Here is a 23,006-nt window from a genome sequence, read left to right on the forward strand (position 1 = left end):
AAGTGCAGTCAACATTTCATAGTTTAAATGAATCTTTCTTCAGGATAAGAACTGAATATAGAATCAATAAAACTCTGAAATGTTGACTGTAAATTAGGCCCTGTAACTATTTTCTTAGAGTAGTCTGAGTGTAGTCCAAATCTTTACAAACACGCACATAAAATGCAGAATACAAATATTACATGTTACACTGAAACTCAAATAAATGTACTCATGTTCAAAATACAAAATGCAGTGATTTATTGTGTATTTAAGTTCTCTTTCCTTTGAATTCTCTTTATTTATTTAAGGTTCTCAAACTGTACATAATGCAGAGAAATAAAAAACAATTCATACTGACATTAGCTTGTAACATATCCAAGACCAGGGAAAATTCTGCTAAGGTATTGCCTGTTAATGCTGGTTCTTTACTGTGGGGAGACTTATACCCCTTTCACACTGCACTTTTAAAACGGTATATTGCCGTTTTTTTTCCATTTTAAAACGTTTAAGGCTGCAGTGTGAAAGTGCCAGAGTTGATTTACCGGTTAAAGTTAACTGGTATTTCAACACGTTTAAAAAGCAGAGTCCTACACTTTTCAAGCCGTTTTTTAGGCAGTGTGAACTGCTCTATTTCTATGGCTTGAAACGTGTCCCTTGGGGGTTAAACGGGTTGAATGTGTGAATGGTATTAAATGCTTTTTAAAACGGTTTTCACCTGCAATGTGAAAGGTCTGAAGGTTCAGACCCGTTTTAACGTCCCATTTAAGAATACCGGGTCCATACCAGTTTCTGCAATGTGAAAGCAGTATAAGTAAATTTATGGCATGTTAAATGTTTTTATTATTGTTATTATTTATGTTTTTTTATGGCATGTTAAATTGTTGATTTATTAAGTTGAATGTTCAAATATTCCATATAAAGGTCTTAATATTTAACACAATTATTAACTAATTGATCAAATATATTAAAGGATTTGAAATAATAATTTTAGTTTAGTCATTTGCTCTCCCACAATAACAATCAATTTGGGATTTACAAAAAGGATAAAAAGAAATGGAACATGTATTTTTTTTTTCTAATTTCATACACAGAATTAAGCAAAGATGTAGAGTATGGCAAGAACCTATAATTACACCAAAATCTTAAGCTCGTATCAGAAAAATAATAAAAATATCAGTCCCAACACTAGTTAGAGAACATTATAACAGAATGTTGTCCCCAGATACAGACAACATTATATCTGAATAAAGCTGGCATATTTTCCAAATTTCGTTATCCACTGGGTAGGGGTAATGTTGATATTGTCCTTATATCTATAAAATCTATAAACAGGCAAACATATATATGGATGTATAAATATATACATTGGTACGTGTAGAACATACAAATCTCACCACAGGATATATTATTTTGTTTTGATTCAAAAAGTTGTCACGGAAACTAAATCTAAGTACATCACTCATAAATTTCTTCCCAAGCATCCCTTCTCTTATATACAAGCCCAGACAAGATAACTCAGTTTGTAATTCCATACATTGATGTCCAGAATATTACATTTCAGCTTGAGTAGAACAAAGTTTGCTTGCGGTTATTGCTATTCCAATGGCCAGACTTCCATTGTCAGCAAAAAGCTGAGCCACCGGGGCATTAAGCACTAGGCAATCACCGTCTGTAATCACAGAGTCAACACAGTCTAAGACTGACCGGGGACTCGACTCCCACGTCAGTCTCCTACGGTTCCTGCTCAACTCTAGTTTGTAGTTGAAATTCTCTGCCTGTGTCGGTGTGCCAATCAGCATCATTGTAGCAAAAAACTGTGGGTATCCTTTATACTTCTCTTTTTTTCTGAGCACAAGTAAAAAATGGTGGCCCAGGCATGAATGCGCAATGATCCAATCCACAGGCGCTGGAAGATGCATGTCAGTAGCAAGAAATACTATTTCTGTTCCATGCAGTATGTTAATTGTGTGTGTTTGAGTCAAATGAGCAATAACAACCTCCAAGTGACCTTTCCATTTACAGGCAAACAAAGGGCAAGTGCATGAAGTCAGCTGTGGATCATGGACCGTTTCATGGCGCTGATGATGTGTGGTTTGTTGAGAGGAGTCTTCAGGGACTGCACATCTGTTTGTAACATTCTGAAAGAGAAAGAAATGAGTGTAGAAGGTAGGCAATAGCACTCATGTTTAGTGAAATCCCTGAGCACAGAAGCAGACGAACATAAAATAAACATAAAATGAATGATAATTGTTACAAAAAGGTGTATAAAAGCAGTTGCTGCAAGAAAACCAGCTCTTAGATCCCACAGTGGCTGTAGCAGCCTAAAATAGCGCAATAAAGCCTCTGCTACTATTCCGTTATCTTCAGCAGACAATTAATTTTATTTGTAACTGTCTGTATCAGGAAAACATATGATGCATGACATGACAATTAGTTTAATTGCATACCACAGAAATACTGTGACCCAAATAAAGCATAAAATGATCTTACAGAACCTTTCTAGATAACAGATTGCAATAGCTTTTAATGTTCTTTCCTCTTCATAGTCCTTCTGTCAGGCCTGAGGTAAATATATTATTGCCTAAAGGAAATGTCTGAAATGAAATTAGATTTTTGTATGAATGGTTTGCATTGAGCAAGAGTTAACCCCTTAATGACCAGGGGTATTTTAGACCTTGGGCTGAAAACCAAATGATATAATTTATATATAGGTTAGTTAAAGCAAGGAACACTACTTTGTATAGGCATGTCAAGTGCAAACTCTTTTGTGGTAGTGCCATGGCTCCAATAAACTCTGTAGGTCAATATAGTTATATATATGCCTAATACATCTGTAATCAAACAAGACTACCCACAGAAGCTTACACATCCTAGAGAAGTGGTACCCCAACTGGAATCACGGTAACCTACTGTATCAGCATTTTTCAAGGCATCCTTAGTCCAAAAGTTTCTTCTTGATAAATGACCCTTAAATCACCCTTAAGCCCATATACATTAGCCGATAGGCTCTACCGCCAATATCGTTAATGATATCAGCGGTAATCGTGGTTGAATGATATAGCACATACACACTGGAGGTGATTCTGATTGATTCAGTTCCCCGTGTGAGATGTTTTTGTTGTGTGCATGTGCATAATGATTTATGCACATGTGCATGGTCCATGGGTGAATGGCTTCTTCGACTTGCATATTCCCCATGCCATTTGCACAGAGTGATGCGGGCCAGGGGCATGGGACAGTAGAGTCGGGTGTCGCCCATAGGAATGCCCAGCGTTTCATGGGCATCCCCTTGAAAACGCTGGCTGTTCCCATGGGATTGCAGGAGGGACAAGGTGTGCTGGGGCAAGCGGCTGACATCCCATGATGTCAGCCGCCTGCCCTGTCTTCGTCACGCTGCCTGCAAATAGAAGTCAATCTCCACTAACGTATATTTGCAAAGGCAGGAGAAATCATTCAATGGTCAGCAACCATAGAATGATTTCTCCTGCTGCGGGCACATGCGAGGGGTTGTGTCTTAGTGACACATCCCCTTGCATGGTTGCAAGGGGAAATGGCATCTTACAGAGTAAACTAGAATCACCCTCACTGAACAATATCAAAAACTATATAGTTGAATGACGTCACTTGGCCCCGCTGCTATCATGCCTCATTGACAATATAGGGGAGTTATTCAATGTTGTCCAGTTTTTCAGCTAGCTGCAAAACCTGGGCTTACATATTCAATGTGGCCATTTTCAGACACCTTTTCCATCAATGCAGGTTGGACTTTGCATCGGTAAAAAAAGTTGAAAACAAATGCATTTTTGATTGAAACACATAGATTGGCGAGTATTTCACCGATCTCCTGTTTTTCCAACCGTGACAATTTTTCCAAAGTACAAAAATCGGCACTTGGACTGAATAGGTTGAATGTAAATTAGACTGGAAATAAATGGTGTCAATTTTTCTGACTGCCAAAAATCGGCAAGGATTGAATATCACCATAGTTAACACTGGACATGCTGCACAGAAGATGGGTTGGAGTCATTAACGATGTGCGGGAGCACACATTATTGACAATATTGAGCTTACACACTAAGCAGTTATATTTGTAAGATATAGCTCAGAAGGGCCATCCTAACCAACCCTACCCATGGCGCGCACATGCGGTAGGAGGGCTATTGAGTCTAAAGCTGAAAGTCCTCTGTTTGCAATTCATCACTCTTTTGATTATTCATGATTAAGGAGATAATAAAAGCCGGTATGCATGCAATTTGGGTTTTAAGATGAATCACATTTATAATGTGATACATAATACATCCCGCTCAAAAGAGTAATAACACAATTACCAAATGATAATCATGAAGTGTGTTGTCTGGAACCTGTACTTTCCTAGGTGTAAAAAAAAAAAAATAGACAGTAAGTTTCATTTGAATTTACAATTACATTTTCATATTTTATAACTGTGTCATATTAAGCACATTTAACCTGGAAATCCATTGTAGTAATGATCTAGATTATTATCTATTTATAGGCGTTTCAGACCTTCTCCGTTTATCTAATTCATTATAATAGATGTCCATAAGCAGATACTTTGTGCTTTATCCTTCCCATTACGGTAAGCAGAGTGTAAAGTACATGCTTTCTATACAGAATATCTCATTTTATTAATCAGTACAGATACATACACACAGCCAGATACATAAGAATAACACCATCCAAGACATTCCCTAGATAAGAAAAACTTGCTAAAATATAATTATTCTTTGCCTGCTTGTTGGGCATTGACAATATGATTAATTTAACACCCTTTGGTAAACAATGAAGTGCCAGCAAACCACTAGGGACATTTTCATCTCTGCAATTTTAATAATGTCAAAAGATGAATGCCAATACTCACATCTAATACACTTACTGTAATTACTTCCACTAACCAAACTCTTAATGCAACATTAGCAATTACACTAATTAAAAATAATGAACTTTCTCTTGCATTCTCCTAAACCTCTTGGCATGAGTCAACGTACTTACGCTCTCTACGACTATAAATATTTCTATTAGGAAGCTGATTTTAAAATACCCTTTAAAATGAATTTAAAATTTACAATTGGAAATGTTGACTCCAATACATTAGTTCTTTGGAGAAATGGAGATGATTCAACATTCACATTTAGTGAACCATTAAATCTGGTAATTGCTTTAGCATAATTCATTAACCTTTAAGAGGGGAGCTAATAGCAAATAATGACAAGGTAGGACTTGTTTATCATTATTTTCTTAATGCGGAGAACTTCCAGCACACACTTTATATACACATTATAAATGCCCAGCGTGCTGAAGAGTGACCTACTGTAAAATATATGAACTTAGTACTGTAGGTGCTTGATACTATAGACAGGGTAAAATACATAAAATACATTGGGGCAGATGTATTAATCTGCCTATAACGTTTGGCGAATAACGATTCCCGCTTCGCCAGCATAACGTGGAGAAGCGGGCAAACGTTATAGGCAGATGTATTAACCCCATCCCAGCTGATAAGGAGAGCCGTTATCCCCAGTGTGAACGGCTCTCCTTATCGTCTCCCTCGCCGCCCCGCACATGCGCACTCGCCGTCGTCGTCCCCTGGCCGGCTTTCTGGGCATGCGCGAGATCTCGCTAAAACCGCGAGATCTCCAGCGCAGCCCAAGCCAGACGCAGGGCTAGCGTTGTCCCCATAGTGGGGACATAGCCCTGAGCTGGCGAAGCGGCCGGGGCGAATTAATGCCTTGAAGGCTGTTAATACATCGCCCCGGCCGTTAATCCCTGGGGGGGAGTGCAGGGACAGCCCCGCCGAGCGTAACTCGGCGGGCTGTCACTAGCGCACGTTAGGTGCGCTAGTAATACATTAGGATAAACGTAATCCCCCCCCCAGTTAACCAGCGTTAAGTGCATTTTTGCACTTAACGCTGGTTGATACATCTGCCCCAGTATGAGGGTCAGATGCAAGGCCTGCTTTAAATTGCAGTTTCCCCGGAAACCTTTGTTTTCCAGGGTAATGCTTTCACTACAGTAAGTGGTCTTTTCTAAACAGGATGGATGGAGTCCTATACAAAACTTAAAGAATAAATCATAATAACAATAATAATGCCAGAATAAATGATCAGGATTAAAAAAATAGGCATGGACCATAGGGCCAACAGTCAATAGGTCAACATCAAAAGGTAGGCATTTGAAAGCCAATCAGTGTCTGGCCAGTCATTTCAAAATATTCATCAGCCGCATCCCGCCCCACTGCCCGGCAAAATGTTGCTTTAAGCTCCCAGCTGCCACCGCTGCTCAGACGGACCCCGCTGCCCACTACTACAAGCTGCCCACCCCTTGCCACCACCAGCTGGCTGGACCCTGCATCTCTCCCTCCGCCACCACAGCAGCTTCCCAGGATTACATGCAATAACCTGCATGTGAGTTATTGCATGCAAAAATGGCACATCGAGTGCCAAATTGCATGTGAGCCTCCCGGGGAGCTAACTCAAGGGCAAACTGGTCCGACTTGTCCTTAGGACAAATCAGCTAAGTGTATGGGGGCCTTAAGGAGCAGATTCCATCAAGTATGACTCTTGCACAGTGTTAGTTATGCCAGAAATGAAACTGCAGCGCAGTCAAAAGTGAAATAGGGGAGCCACACCAACTGCTTCCCAAGTGCTGCCAAACATCCCCAGCTGGGACTCACTGGCTGTTTGATTACCTTTTCTGTATTTTAGACTGCACTGTAGCCCCACATCTGGCGCTGCCACAGATTTGGTGCAAATAACAGGGTTCTTCAGTAGGAAATTATTTAATTACTGGAACTATATTTCTTAAGTCTTAGCTCCATTCCGGTCACTCCGGTTACTTTACTGGAAATTGTATTCTTCAGTCTTCAACTCCAGTCTGCTCAGTCTGGTAACTACTCTGGAAATTATATTCTTCAGTCACATTAGAGGTATTTGGACTTTCATTTCTACTGTACAGTTTGTCCAACTACAACAGTTCATCCCAGTGTCAGTCCAGTTGGAGAATCCAACCAGGTAGTCAGGTGTCGCAAGAGTCCATACTTCCTTGCAGGGCTTGCAGGGGTTCCTGGTGAGGACCACTGGTGTATTCTATTCCTCACCACTGTCCTTGGTCATACCAATCTCTTTACTGATTCTTCATACTTTCTCCGTTTATACACAAGCTATATAACACCTGCTAAATTATAACATCCAAATTCCAATCCGATGATCCCATAAGACTTCCGCAAAAAAAAAACACATTTCCATGTCACATGATTAACGCACCTGCATCTAACTGAATCTGCCCTGGAGTGTTTTACAGTGGAAGGTTTTGTCACAATGAGGAAGACTGGTGACTATAGTGACATGCATCTATATGAATGAAATAACACATATACCTCTTGCTCATAATACTCATAACCCTCTTAGCTTGAGGTATAAAGCTTCCATACTCCTATACAAAGTAGATAGGATTGCAGTGTGTAAAACCATGGCCAGTTAATTCTCCCAGCATCAGTGAGGGATGACTTGCACCCTGTAGAATGATAAAACCAAGAGAGATAAAGGACCTTATTCAGATCCTTTCGGTCCTCCGTGCATTTGCACAAAGGACCTATGTTGAGCATTTCTGCGCATGTATAGTTTGTAGTCACTATATAGGTGTCTTTGAACTGCGAGCGCTGGAGAAAGGCAATTTCTCCCGGCCTGGGAATGGATGATTATGTAAATCATCCATTTGCAGCCATGCAGGGGGTCCTGCATGTGAGGGGGGGCTGGGTTGCCGGCCAGCACTGCAGGTGGCGTCTGATGTACGCACAAGGCTGCAAAATTCGCAGGCTTGCAGGTCAATAAGAATAAGGTCCACAGTACCAACAAACCAGCTACTATATTGTCATTTTTTAAATATAACCTATAACATTGCATTTCGGAGCTGGTTGGTATCTTCATGCACTTTATTTCTTTCCAAGGCTTTGTACATCGGCCCCCAGATACTAATATTTTATAATACTCAATCCAATATAAAATAAAACAACTGTGTTATAAAGGAAATAATAATCTTTACGTAAAAGTCCTTGGTTTTGTGTTTTGAATGATGGTCTTTCCTGATGGTTCATGCAGCCTGAAGATGGGCAGTTGGTCATATTTTATAGTTAATCTGTGAACGAGGATGTTGTTGATGCAGAAGACTGCACTAGATGTTTTGCAATTCTTTGTACCCCGCTGTTTACTTTCATCTCCATACCTGGAGCCATAGAGGATCATGTCACTGTAGCTGTAGGAGCTGGTTAGTGTGAGTCGTTCATGACTAAAAGAATTCTGTGATGGAGATGAGTGATGGAGGATTATTGTAGAAATCTTTTTTTTTTCTTCATGTACTTTCCTTTAGAGATAACTACAATCTTTGAGACCAAATGCAACTGCACAGAAGTCTCCTTTCGGCTTTGACAAAATCATTTCTTTTTGATGTTTGGATTGACCACATGCGCTATGTAATTATGATAATAATATGCTTTTGCAATAGCATAGTAGTACATCTGTCACCATGGAGTGCTAAACTATAAATCTCTGCAGATTGAATCCACAATGCTACTGTGCTTTGGTTTTGCAAAATACATTCTAAATTGCTTTTTTTTTAAGTTTCATTAGAGAAAGATACAGAAATATAGGCTGCAATTCTTATTTTTAAATTTAACAGATGACCTTAAACAATGACAATCAGTACAGTTGAAAGTGTACAGAAGAAAGACATCCACTAGGAAAAAGTATCTGATAGTTGATGTTAAAAATAAAGGCCACATGTAATCGGGTGTGAGAATCAGAAAATGATTTTAGGAGAGTTTTCCAATTTTTTTTTAAGCGGCAATCATTTACACAGAAAAAAACAACAGTTTAATTATACCATGTAATTGATTGCCGCTTTAAAAAAATGGGAAAATTCTCCCAAAATCTCTCACTTTCTGGTTACCGCACCCGATTATAATTGGCCATAAAGATCTGTTATGCTGATAATACAAAGTGCTACAGCTATATAGAGCTGACGCTATTAAGCACCACAATTAAGTCATCAGCTCCTAACAAATAACTTACTTGGAGGTAAAGAGAGAGAATTGGGAAATAGGAAACTGGTTTATTAGCTACGTTTGTATATTTCATGTTGGGGGGTGTAGTAACAGCGGTTGACGTATCAGTAGATACAGTGTGATTTGCAAAATATAGGAGATTGTGTGTGTGTGTATAGATTTGAATACCTAGCACCTTTTACTAAACTATAAATACTCAGACACTGAATTAGAAAAAATACAAAGAAGAGCAACAAAGCTTGTTAGGGGATTGGAGAATTTAACCTATGAGGAAAGACTAAGTAAGTTGGGACTATTTACATTAGAAAAGAGACGTCTAAGGGGGGACATGCTCAACATGTATAAATATATTAGGGGCCAACACAAGGAACTGTCTAAATCCCTTTTTTGTTCTAGAATGGAAAATAGGACCAGGGGGCATGAGTATAGACAAGAAGAAAAAAGATTTTCTTCAGCGGGCAGGAAAAATTTCTTTACGGTTAGAACTGTCAAACTCTGGGACTCTCTTCCGGGCGAAGTTGTATCAGTGACCACAAAAAATAAGTTCAAAATAAGGTTGGACAATCATTTATTGGCCAAAAATATCCAGGGTTATATCTAAGTAACAACTCAGTCTTTAAATGAGTACAACATAATATACAGCATAACCAGGTTGAACCAGATGGACGCAAGTCTTTTTTCAGCCTTACCTACTATGTAACTATGTAACTGATGAGGTAATTCAGATGTGATTGGAGTAGAGTTAGATGCGGCAAAGTAACGATTATTGGAATATTGTGTGTGCAGGACCTACACAAAAAGCTTGTGCAATGACAGATGCAGATCAGCATCAGACTGTAGGGATTGTAGTGTAGTCTGATGCTGTTTGGGGACAGTGAGAGTTTAGCGGCAACCTCTGATTTAATGCCTAGGCCTGTCTCATAATGACACTGGGAAGCAGTGGCAGATTGTGGCATCAGGATGCTCACAGTGCTTGCCAGGCCAGATAACAGCTACCTCAATCTCTGATCAGGCAGCAGTTAAAGGTATTCTAGAAGTTAAATATCCATAGGAGAGCCAATGTCCATGCCCTGCTGCAGCAGATCCTCAAATGGGCCTTTGTGGAGATTGTGAGTCATTACAGAATCATGGCTCCTCCTCCATCAGCCAACAAGCCAAGAAAAGAGCACTGTAACCCAAGTGAGTGCTTCCTGAGATTGGGCCAGAACACAGTATGCACAGTAGGTATCTGGCCTATGTTATGTGTGTGTGTGTGTGTGTGTGTGTGTGTGTGTGCACCCAGCTTGTTCTCCTGTATGGGATGGGCCTTGACCTATAGTATGGCAGGCTGTTGGGGGAGCTGAGGACCTTTACCTATGGGAGTGGCACTGGTATGATAATGTATGTCTCATCCTGAGCTATGTATTTTAAAATCCCACAAAGATGTTTGTGTTTGCTCTTCTGAGAGCTTTTAGGCTTTTGCAAAAGGGTTCCTGGGGTGGGGACGAGAGATAGAAGGAAGGTCTCCATCCACGAGGCCCATTTCGGATCTTTAGACTCAGCCTGAGAGCAGACTATCTCTCTCTCTCTGTCTCTCGCTCTCTCACAGTCTCTCTCTATCAAGATTATATATATTTAAACTTAACAGGAAACATTTAAATTCTTCTTTCTCTTTTCCTTAGTAGCTATAGGATACTTTAATAAAATTCAACTGTAAACTCAAAGAAACAACAAAATGCAACCTGGGCCTGATTGAGATGTGGATCCATCCTGTGCAGCAAAATACTGAAGTTTGCTACTTTGCACATGTACAGTTTGTTGCCAGCATTGGCATCCATTTCTCAAAATGGAGATGTGTTGCTGTTAGGAGAAGGGGACCCCTGCCGGACCCTAACTCCGTTGCCTCAGACAGGAGTCGGCAGCTGTGTGCAGAGCTAGGCTTCGCCTGGGCCCGTCTCGGCTGGGGAGCGAGTTAGGCCCGCTCCGCTCCGCTACAGGCAGGTCTTAAGGGTGGACAACACCTGCTGCCGAGGCCAGGAGAGCGCAAGGGGATAACCTAACTAACCCTGAGATGGCAAGGGACCCTAATCCCACTGAGAACAATGTCTCAACTACGGGCGTAACAATACGCAAAGGTGTACCATAAATCCAAAGCAAGTGTAACAATACACAGAGGTGTCTCAGTATAACCAAAAGCACAGTAAAGGAGGTTTGGGGGAATACCCCACTTATCTGTGCGCAGCAGGACAGGTCAGCTGGAACCAAGGAGGGACAGGAGACTGCACACCGACACCGGAATGGCTGGATACTGGATACAGACACTGGGAACAAACTGGAAGCTGCTCATGGACACAAGGACGGGCTGGACACTGGATGCGGACTCAGGAACAAACTGGAAGCTGCACATGGACACACAGATGGGCTAGATACTGGATGCGGACACTAGGAACAAACTGGAAGCTGCACATGGACACGAGGATAGGCTGGATACTGGACACGGACTCAGGAACAGGATGGGAGCACGGAACACTTCTAGCAAAGACTGAAGCTATAACCGGCAGGAAGTAATAGATGAGGAAGGTTTATATAGTGAACACCAGGAAGTGATCAACACACATAGCCTGCAGGTGAGCATAGCAAGCTAGCAGTTGATGAGAACACCTGAGCCCTAATCACACACCCACACAGACAGAGTGAGCTGCAATGGCCCAGGCTGACCACCGGAGGTCACCAACGAGCAAATACCAACACAGACAGGAAAATACACAGGGAGCCAACACACAGGGGAATGCGTGAATCTGCGCATAACACCGATCCGCTGGAGGCGGATCGTAACAGTATCCCCCCCTAAAAAAGGTGGACTCCGGACACCTTAGTAGGATACGACAAAGACAGAACAGAGTTAATGTCTCCGACGAGACTTCTTCTTCTTCTTCTTCTTTGGTAAATTGGTACAGGAAGCCGTCCCTGGTTTACAATAGGCTTCTTCGAAGACCACAGGGCCTTTATATACCGGATAACCATCAATCTCCGAATCAGAATCAGATACAGACTCAAGCCTAGACCTCAGTACTCTAGAAGCTAACATTTCAGGGATATATCTGTTAGACGGAGTCAAGAAAGCACACCCCGCGGTAATAGCTAAGGGCTGGGCTTTCCACGCTGAATGACATGAGTTGTTCACGGGGGTAACATCACCAACGATCTCACTTGAGGTTGTGGCTATAGGGACCCCCCTTGAGGATATGGCCTTATGAGCAGATCTTTTGGCTGAATCTCCCAAATCCGACGAAGGTTCTGCCGGCCAGGAGGTCGGCCCAGGGACATCTGAATCAACCTTATTGGGGCCAAATCTTTCTAATACAGCATCCTTAAATGCTGAGAAGTTCTTTAACAAGGGATCCTCAGACTGAACCAATTCGGACGCCCATCTGAAAGGCACACCTCTGAAGGAATATATTAGATATAACACCAAATTGTCAGGAGTGATGCCTAAAAACGGTCTGGACTCCATGATGATGACATAATGTTCTAATAATGCAACAAATTGGGCTAAGTCCCCATCAAAGACTATAGAGGTAGAAATATTATCCAAGACATCAGACATTTCACTCTCTGTTACCTGACTGGACTGCATATCTGGGACTATGGCCTGTGGGGCTGAGACTTTAAAGTCTGATGGTCCTTCTCGTGTGGCAGCACTAAGATGAGTCTCTGGCTGAACAATACAGTGATGCATTTCTGACTGGGCAGCACAATGGTGAATCTCCGGCTGAGCAGCACTAGGGTGAAACTCTGGCTGCGCAACACTGTGAAGTGTTTCTAAGTGAGCAGCACGATAATGAGTCTCTGGCTGAACAGCACAAGGTAGACCAACAGCTGTTCTCTCGAAGCCACCGGCAAGGCTGGAACTTAGCTGAGAAGCAGGACAATCAGGATTCCTCTGAGAGATGGGGCAGACAGAGTCCCCTTCTGGGGCAACAGAACAGACAGGGTCCCCTTCTGGGGTAACAGGACAGACAAAGTCCCCTTCTGGGGTAACAGGACAGACAAAGTCCCCTTCTGGGGCAACAGGACAGACAGAGTCCTCTTCTGGGGCGACAAGACAGACAGAGTCCCCTTCTGGGGCAACAGGACAGACAGAGTCCCCTTTTGGGGTGACAAGACAGACAGAGTCCCCTTTTGGGGTGACAAGACAGACAGAGTCCCCTTTTGGGGCGACAAGACAGACAGAGTCCCCTTTTGGGGCGACACAGGCTTGAACCCCCTCTGGGGCGACACAGGCTTGAACCCCCTCTGGGGCGACACAGGCTTGAACCCCCTCTGGGGCGACACAGGCTTGAACCCCCTCTGGGGCGACACAGGCTTGAACCCCCTCTGGGGCGACACAGGCTTGAACCCCCTCTGGGGCGACACAGGCTTGAACCCCTTCTGGGGCGACACAGGCTTGAACCCCTTCTGGGGCGACACAGGCTTGAACCCCTTCTGGGGCGACACAGGCTTGAACCCCTTCTGGGGCAACACAGGCTTGAACCCCTTCTGGGGCAACACAGGCTTGAACCCCTTCTGGGGCAACACAGGCTTGAACCCCTTCTGGGGCAACACCAACTTGAACCCCTTCTGGGGCTGCGGCCTCCGGGCCCCCACTCGGGGCTGCGGCCTCCGGGCCCCCACTCGGGGCTGCGGCCTCCGGGCCCCCACTCGGGGCTGCGGCCTCCGGGCCCCCACTCGGGGCTGCGGCCTCCGGGCCCCCACTCGGGGCTGCGGCCTCCGGGCCCCCACTCGGGGCTGCGGCCTCCGGGCCCCCACTCGGGGCTGCGGCCTCCGGGCCCCCGGCATCTGGCCGGTTCGGCGGGCCCCCGGCATCTGACCGGCTCGGCGGGCCCCCGGCATCTGACCGGCTCGGCGGGCCCCCGGCATCTGACCGGCTCGGCGGGCCCCCGGCATCTGACCGGCTCGGCGGGCCCCCGGCATCAGACCGGCTCGGCGGGCCCCCGGCATCAGGCTCGCTCGGCGGGCCCCCGGCATCTGGTTCGCTCGGCGGGCCCCCGGCATCTGACTGGTACGGCGGGCCCCCGGCACATGACTCAACCACCTGGGCTTTCCCTTCAAGGGTTTGCAACTCTAACTCCCTGGTCATTAAAACATCAGCACTGGGACCAGTAGAAAAAGGCAGAGTGCTTTTACTGGGAGACTCGGCAGAGAGCTCCTCTGCCACAGTGGAGACAGGCTTAGATCTGACAACCTGCTCAGACCTGGCCAGAGGAGATACCCTGTCGGCACCACCGGAATTACGCAAGCCACACGTCTGCAAGAAGTGGCCAGAATCTCCACAGTATAAGCATAGATTAAGGTTTCTACGCCGCTGACGCTCCTCTAACGGAAGCTTCGGCCGTAGATAACTTCTATGCTTTACCTGACCCTCTGGGTCTGAGGACTTGCTGCCTAATACTTCCGTAGGCAGGGCCTCATTAGGGGTTGAACGAACCCCAGTGACCTCTGGGAGGACCAGAAAAATATCAGTGATGAGTCTTTGCAGCTGCAGAAGAGACTGCTGCAAAATCTCCCACTGTCCAGGTTTTACGGCATTGAATGCCAAATTTAGAGCCGCTAATGATTCTTGCATGGCCTGCATGATATGGTCATGCAAGTTTATACACCAGCAAGAAAAAACTGACACAAGAATAAACTGACACAAGAATAAACTGACACAAGAATAAACTGACACAAGAATAAACTGACACAAGAATAAACTGACACGGGCAAAAAACTGACACGGGCAACAAACTGACACGGGCAACAAACTGACACGGGCAACAAACTGACACGGGCAACAAACTGACACGGGCAACAAACTGACACGGGCAACAAACTGACACGGGCAACAAACTGACACGGGCAACAAACTGACACGGGCAACAAACTGACACGGGCAACAAACTGACACGGGCAACAAACTGACACAGGCAAAAAACTGACACGGCTGGAAATCTCTGGACTGAGAGGGCAGAACCCAGCTCCAGAGTGCTGTATGGCCGGTTATAATGTTAGGAGAAGGGGACCCCTGCCGGACCCTAACTCCGTTGCCTCAGACAGGAGTCGGCAGCTGTGTGCAGAGCTAGGCTTCGCCTGGGCCCGTCTCGGCTGGGGAGCGAGTTAGGCCCGCTCCGCTCCGCTACAGGCAGGTCTTAAGGGTGGACAACACCTGCTGCCGAGGCCAGGAGAGCGCAAGGGGATAACCTAACTAACCCTGAGATGGCAAGGGACCCTAATCCCACTGAGAACAATGTCTCAACTACGGGCGTAACAATACGCAAAGGTGTACCATAAATCCAAAGCAAGTGTAACAATACACAGAGGTGTCTCAGTATAACCAAAAGCACAGTAAAGGAGGTTTGGGGGAATACCCCACTTATCTGTGCGCAGCAGGACAGGTCAGCTGGAACCAAGGAGGGACAGGAGACTGCACACCGACACCGGAATGGCTGGATACTGGATACAGACACTGGGAACAAACTGGAAGCTGCTCATGGACACAAGGACGGGCTGGACACTGGATGCGGACTCAGGAACAAACTGGAAGCTGCACATGGACACACAGATGGGCTAGATACTGGATGCGGACACTAGGAACAAACTGGAAGCTGCACATGGACACGAGGATAGGCTGGATACTGGACACGGACTCAGGAACAGGATGGGAGCACGGAACACTTCTAGCAAAGACTGAAGCTATAACCGGCAGGAAGTAATAGATGAGGAAGGTTTATATAGTGAACACCAGGAAGTGATCAACACACATAGCCTGCAGGTGAGCATAGCAAGCTAGCAGTTGATGAGAACACCTGAGCCCTAATCACACACCCACACAGACAGAGTGAGCTGCAATGGCCCAGGCTGACCACCGGAGGTCACCAACGAGCAAATACCAACACAGACAGGAAAATACACAGGGAGCCAACACACAGGGGAATGCGTGAATCTGCGCATAACACCGATCCGCTGGAGGCGGATCGTAACAGTTGCCCCCACAATGTTGAGGAATAGGGCCAAAATCTCCATCAGAGCGCCTCTTGGTAGCTCCTGTCATGGACGCCTTGCATGACCACAGGGCTCATGCAGGGGTTTAAGAAATGAATCAATACTGTGTCCTAGAATGGGGATCAGTAACTCAGCAGCAGGTGTGGCGCCTCCTGCTGCACTAAAATATTACTGCTATCACTACTGCTACTATATATTAATAGCAGAAGGGAAACTGTTATGATTTATTTATATAATGCAATTATCTTAGCATTATATAGCAAATTAAAGCTCTTGGTTGTAATCCGTTGCTTTGTTTCAGAGTTATGTGGGAAAATGTGCACCTGCCATTTACAATGCATCACCACTGTGACAGTAGGTGAATACCTGTGTACATGCTTTATGACCTGGAACATGTGACCTGCTGGGTGGTCTGGATACTGTGACAGTTATTTGCGGCCACCCACTATGCAGGGATTTTTTTTATTTTATTTACTCCTAAAGGGGTAAAATGTTCTGCCCAGCAAACCATTTCCTGGTTGAAACTGGGCACATCAGCTAGTATTCTTTATTTGTGTACTGAGCATGGTATGGTTTGTATCTGTATCAATGTAAGTTGATGTCACATCATTAATAGCTAACTATACAGGAAACCAGTGATACATTTCAGGGCACAAATGCTCCCAGATTATTTGTCTTTTCAAAATTCTTTATCATCTAAACATTTAATAGCTAACAAATATTATTTAAGTATTATTGTGAACCCCAAAATGCCTTAGCAACATTGTACAGAATACAATATACAAAAACGTTCATCTGGCACGAAAAAAAAATATTTCAGAAAAAAACCATCATAGAACAGTTTGCAAACTCAATCAACAATGCCAATTATGTGTGATTAGAACACTGTAGCAGCATGCTTGGTATTAGATGTGGGTTCTAATGGAAACAGATCATTATCTGTGTGGTTTCATTATCTTTGCTTTTATTGTCTCCATCCTTTAATATTTTATTTTCTAAATTGCATCTAGTACAATGTAATGGATATTCCAGTCCTATATACCAACTTCTTTACAGGTTCCAATCCTAATTAGGAGTTTGTCGTCTGTACTGTGCCTGCTCGTATTGGGTCTGATTTGCACGTAGGTCTGAATGCAGCTGCATTCGGAATGTGGATGGATTGCACACCTTAACCCTGAAGAAGCCAGAGAGGTGAAACGATCGTTGGTTTCAGTGGGAGTGACGCAGACACTGTGCGCCTCCCAATCTTGCCGCACTTGCCGCAGCAGCAGCCGTGCCACAGACCGGCTTCAACACTATCCAGCGCTCCGGACACTTTTTAGCCGTACCAGCATTATCAGCCCCAGCTTCTGCAGCCCCCTCCACGCGCTAATCGTGGAAGACACTTACAGCGGCAGCAGCTACAGCCTGCCTGACTGGAGAGTGCCGCTCAGCGCATCAGCGGTACCAGCCGCATCAGCCCCAGCTCCTGCAGCCCTCTCCACGCGATCATCGTGGAAGACGCTTACAGCTGCAGCAGCTACAGCCTGCCCGACTGGATTGTCACAGTGCCGCTCAGCGCATCAGCGGTACCAGCCGCATCAGCCCCAGCTCCTGCAGCCCTCTCCACGCGATTACCGTGGAGACGCATACAGTCGCAGCAGCCACAGTCTTTCTGACAGGACTATCACAGTGCCGCCCAGCGCATAACGTGCACTTACAGGTACCCGCTCAACCGCACTCCTTCTACCTCCTTCCCTCCCTGGTTCCTCCTTCCACTTCTTACCTGCTACCTTCCGTCCTCCTCCCAATCTTTTCTTTTTCCCCCACACTCACTTCATTGGTGCTATAAAATCCCCCACAGTGTGATAACAAGCCCGCTCACCCACCATACCTAAAAAAAGCCCACCTAACAAATGATGGCAGCTTACTTGGGGCGTATGAAGGTATGACAGGAGAAGGGTGACCTCTCCCAGTTTCATACAGTATTCCACCCCTAGTGATAGGTATAATAGGTGGGCAGTAGCCGCTTTTCGCACCAAAGGGTAACACCAATCTCTTTCTTCCTGACTCCATACTGGGCAGAGCTCTTCCCCCACAATACCCATAAGAGCCCACTACTATCAGGTGGCAGCTGACAAGTGGAAGTGGGTAGCCTGCCAGAGGTGAAAGGAGACTTTCCAATCCTCAAACCAGACTACCCCACCACTGTTAAGGGTATATAAAGTCGGTGGGATCACTCATACTCTTGTGGATACAGTCAGACTCTCATCTCCATCTGGTCCCTCCTTTTTTCATTTCTCTTGGTCATTTTCCTCCCCCTCTCTCCTTGTGTCCATAAACCCCTTCCCCCATTCCCCACCCCAATATCCCTAATCCCTATCCACCCACCTTGCGGGAGCATCTGTACTATTTTCTGCATATTGTGACTCAGAGATCTGTACATACAAACAGTACCTGAGCCGCTAATGATTAAAACATTAACTGTCATTGAGATATTGTTGATAGTTAGAGATTGGTTTGGATGTAATTATTAAATACTGACAGTATAAGCATACTATGTTGACACTACAGCTGTCGGCTAAACTGAAATAACACAAAACTGCCACAGCACAGATAAACTCATCTCGTTGTGCCAACTGCTATCTGTACTAACACCAATCTGTGTTGCAAATATATGTGTAACTGCCGACATGGTGGCAGGTAGACTGTGACAACTTATATCTAGGAGATTGGTTTGGATTAAATCAGAAAATATTGACAGTTTAAGCATACTATGTTGACACTACAGCTGTCGGCTAAACTGAAATAACACAAGATTGCCACAGCACAGATAAACTCATCTCTTTGTGCCAATTGCTATCTGTACTAATACCAATCTGCTTTGCAAATATATGCGTATTTGCCGACATGGTGGCAGGTAGACTGTGACAACTTATATTTCATGCTTCACATGCCGGCCATGAACCGAACTAGAGCCTGTCTGTATTGATTGAGACATACTCTAGTGTCGGCCTGCCGACAAATACACTGTTGACGACGGGCATCTCTGTAGACGGTTAAAAATAGATAGGACTGCTTAATAGGCACTGTTGATGAATGACATTTATATAGACTGTTGTAAAGAATAGCAGAGAGTACGGTACAAACAAATGCATATAACAGTCCACAACATCAGGCACTGGAAAGTGTCCCCTTAAAAGTAGATTCCTAAGTCTGCGGAATCTCACTATAATTAAAGGTATATTTTCCCCTTTTTGGCAAACAAACTAGGAGAATCACTAGTCAGCCTACACGCTACCTCTTTTTAAGAACAGCTATACTTTGCAGAGGGATTGTTACCCCTTCGATACAATGTTGAAATAGTAACTGTTCTAGCAATACTTGAAACATTTTATTTACTGTGGTGAAATTTCATGTATTGACCTATCCATTATACCTCCACTCTCTAACTGATAGTTTATGGTTCTGACTAAGTGAATCCTAGTAAGTGTTAATAGATAACATCCCGCTTTTAGCAACACGCAGGTGACCCCCTCTAACCCACTACCTGTGTTGGGGAACATTACCACCTGGACTGGGGGCTGGGCTACATTAATTTAGTCCAACCTCATAGGCTCATCTTTGAGACTTTTTTCAAAGAGTCCTTATACTTTTAGACTCATACGTATCTTTTTGAGCCGAGTCACATGGTGTTGCAGAACCAGGGGATGTTATGCCCACAGGGCACACACAAGTTAGTGTGAATCACTCAATTTCTGTAGATATATATTTATATGTTATATGTTTGTGTGTGAGCGCCTAAAAAACGTTCTTGTCTAGTGTTTATTTTAACATAATCAAATAAAAGTTAATTTTTAGCCTACACCATATTCGGGGTTGGACCAATCTAACCCACTCCTTTAAGTGTTACTAGCATCCTTAACTAGTCTACTCTACCCCAGTGACACTGGCTCCGTGATATATCTACCTATATCATCCCACTCAAACCTGTGTTGCTACTCATGACTCACTGACAATATCTTATGATATATTTCTACAAGTTTCTGATTACTGAATTGTAATCATTGTTAAAGAGTGCCCCAACAAAGAGAGAGTCTTTCTCTTCCTTCCTTTGCATATATAATTACTCTCTAGGGTGCACCTCCACGCTATCTACCTGAAGTGAGATCCCTCTAAACAGGCCTCCTATATCATTTTGAATTGTGGATTCATCGATACACACCCATACCTACTGTATTTACCAATCATTACCTGTGCTCTGATCCACCTTCCACTTCCCCTTTCCTTTACATTTCAAAGAATGCTAATGGGTCTAGACACTAATCGATATGTGTACACATCACACTGCAACACGTTTTCCATATGCCAGAGCTGTTGGAATCACTTATACCTTTCATCTCTCCTGTGCTAGCTGCAAATGGTGCAAATGAAAAACACGCTTAGAATATTGTGTAACTCTGCCAAACACCCACTAAATACCCACTACACTTCCACAAGATGGTTCTATACCATGTGTACATCCAGATACCACCCAGTTGATACCAAGAACTGCTCATCTCCTGGATGGAAACATTTTCAGATTCAGAATCACCCAGATATACGCAAAGAGACATTTATTTGCAACTCATAATCAGGCTTATCATGTCATGGTTGAGTCCACATTATACCAGCCTAAAGTAACCCTGACCAAGGCCTGATTAAAGGTTCATGGTGCCCTAGGCTAATAAACATGGAGCCTCCCTTGTAATGCTGCTAAACAAACATGTATTGGCACACGGGGACTCGCCAGTCATAATGCCCATGTGCATGTAACAAAGATTTTACATCTGGAATGCAGGATCTAATGATTGTGGCGTTGGAGGAGACTTTGGCTTTAGGCTGCCCAACTTGCATTGTAGCACAATGTACATAAAGGAATGGCTCCATCAGTAAGTAACATTGATACAGCCATTTGTCAGTCACATTAAGAACCTTACCACCCACAGTACATTGGGACGGGTGATAGCTAACAATAGGCCATTGCTTTATTCCTCAGCCGTGACCTGCAAGGTACCCCCCCCCCCCCCCCCCCAGTCCTGGTGCTCTAGGCTGCAGCCTAATCTGACTATTGGTCAATCAGGCACTGCTCCAGGTGTCACAAACACATGACACGAAAACAAAACGAAAACAAGGGCAGGAGCCAGGTCAGAACATTTACATTTGCGGGTTCCCTTCGCTCACCATACTTCATGCCCAGTGGACCACTTCACTCTGCTTCACTTGCTATCTAGGTACTAAAGAGAAAATATGTTGACAGCACTAACCCACAACCTTGCCCTGCTTTCGCCTGTTGTGTGGTTGTGATGCCAGAGGTCTTTTAGCTCACTAGGATCTAGCAACTACCATAATATATCATGGCCCAAATGACAACATATCCTTCACTAATTGTAGGAATTATCCTAATTATCTTTATGCATAGGAATTATCATATGAATTAGCATTATCCATTGGAATTATCTTATGAATTATCATTATCCATATAAATTATCACCAATGTATAATGAGGAGGAGGAAAAGATAAAGGACAAATATATGATACTCTGAAAATGAAAAGAAACAACATAAAATACAATCAGAATTCTGAAACGCTGATGTTGCATACACAATGGGCTATTTTGCCCAGCATGTATGGACAGCGATGATTGCGAAAATCGATGGGCTGAAAATTGCTCAGTACATTCACTCTGAGTGATTTTCGCCCATCTAAGTTGGATAGCTGTACACTCCCTATCAGTTCAGTTTTGCCATTTGAGGTGCTTTCAGCTCAAAAGCCACCCATTGTGTACGGGGCAGCCATGAGCGGTGAGCTGTGATCTGTGATGCGCGCTCCTGCATTATTGCTGTCAGCCGAAGTAATACCAGCAGATGAGCATCAGCGGGCGGCGATAATGCAGGAGGAGCACGCATCACAGCTCACTGCTCATGGCTGCCCCGTACACAATTGGCGGCTTTTGAGCTGAAAGCACCTCAAACGGCAAAAATGAGCTGCTTTAAGCCCAAAATTGGCCAGTGTGTATGGGCTTCAACTCTTTCAGGTCCAACGTCTAGTCAGGCTCAACAGCCCTAGCGCTAGTACCAGATCCAATGGTGAGCCACTTTAAAATAAGAACATTAACATCCTTCAACATTCAACATTCACTTAAAGTAGAATGCCAATGGCGTAAATCTCGTAGTATGACTGATTTCCTTACATACAGTATAAGACTAGCTACCACTCCTACTGCAATGCTTTGGACACTGCCAAACAAACATACTACCATTCTCTCATCTCTTCTCATGCCACCAACCCTAAGCGACTTTTTAACACATTTAAGTCTCTTCTGTACCCTGCCCTTCCTCCCCCACTGGCTACCATCAGTGCACAAGAACTTGCCTCATACATTAAGGACAAGATTGATAACATCTAAGATGAAATGGTATGCTCCACAACCGCTAACCCTCTTTCTTCCCCACCTGTACCCTCTGGCACTGTGAGCCCACAAATGAAAAGGAAGTATCCACACTGTTCTTATCCTCCTACTCTACTACCTCGCCTCTTGATCCTATACCTGCACAAGTCATTAAAAATCTATCTCCTGTGCTTAACCCAACCTTAAATAAAATCTACAATATCTCTCTCTTGCTACTGGTACTTTTCCTTCTCTGCTCAAACATGCAGTGATTACTTCCATTCTGAAAAAACACAATTCTGACCCTAACTCTCTCTCTAACTATTGTCCTATCTCTCAGCTCTCCAAGCTACTGGAGAGACTTGTCTACTCTCGCCTCACAAACTTTCTTAACTCTCACACCCTATTAGACCCACTTCAGTCAGGCTTTCGCTCTCAACACTCCACTGAGACAGCACTGACTAAAGTGGTGAATGATCTGGTAACTGCTAAGTCTAAAGGCCATTACTCACTACTTA

The 23,006-nt window shown here is 44.2% G+C and overlaps 1 protein-coding gene across 1 annotated transcript in view; it reads right to left on the reverse strand.

Annotated features, from left to right (window-relative positions):
* Positions 1-216: 216 nt before the first annotated feature.
* The window catches only part of SIAH3 (siah E3 ubiquitin protein ligase family member 3), a 98,320-nt gene continuing 75,530 nt past the window's right edge, over positions 217-23,006 (reverse strand). Inside the window, exon 2 of the mRNA XM_083168969.1 lies at positions 217-2,120. Within this exon, the coding sequence (XP_083025095.1) occupies positions 1,533-2,120 (588 nt within the window). The 3' untranslated portion in view covers positions 217-1,532. The remainder of the gene's footprint in view (positions 2,121-23,006) is intronic.

Source organism: Crinia signifera, chromosome 2, assembly GCF_055691185.1.
Source record: "Crinia signifera chromosome 2, ASM5569118v1, whole genome shotgun sequence".
Classification (NCBI taxonomy): domain Eukaryota; kingdom Metazoa; phylum Chordata; class Amphibia; order Anura; family Myobatrachidae; genus Crinia; species Crinia signifera.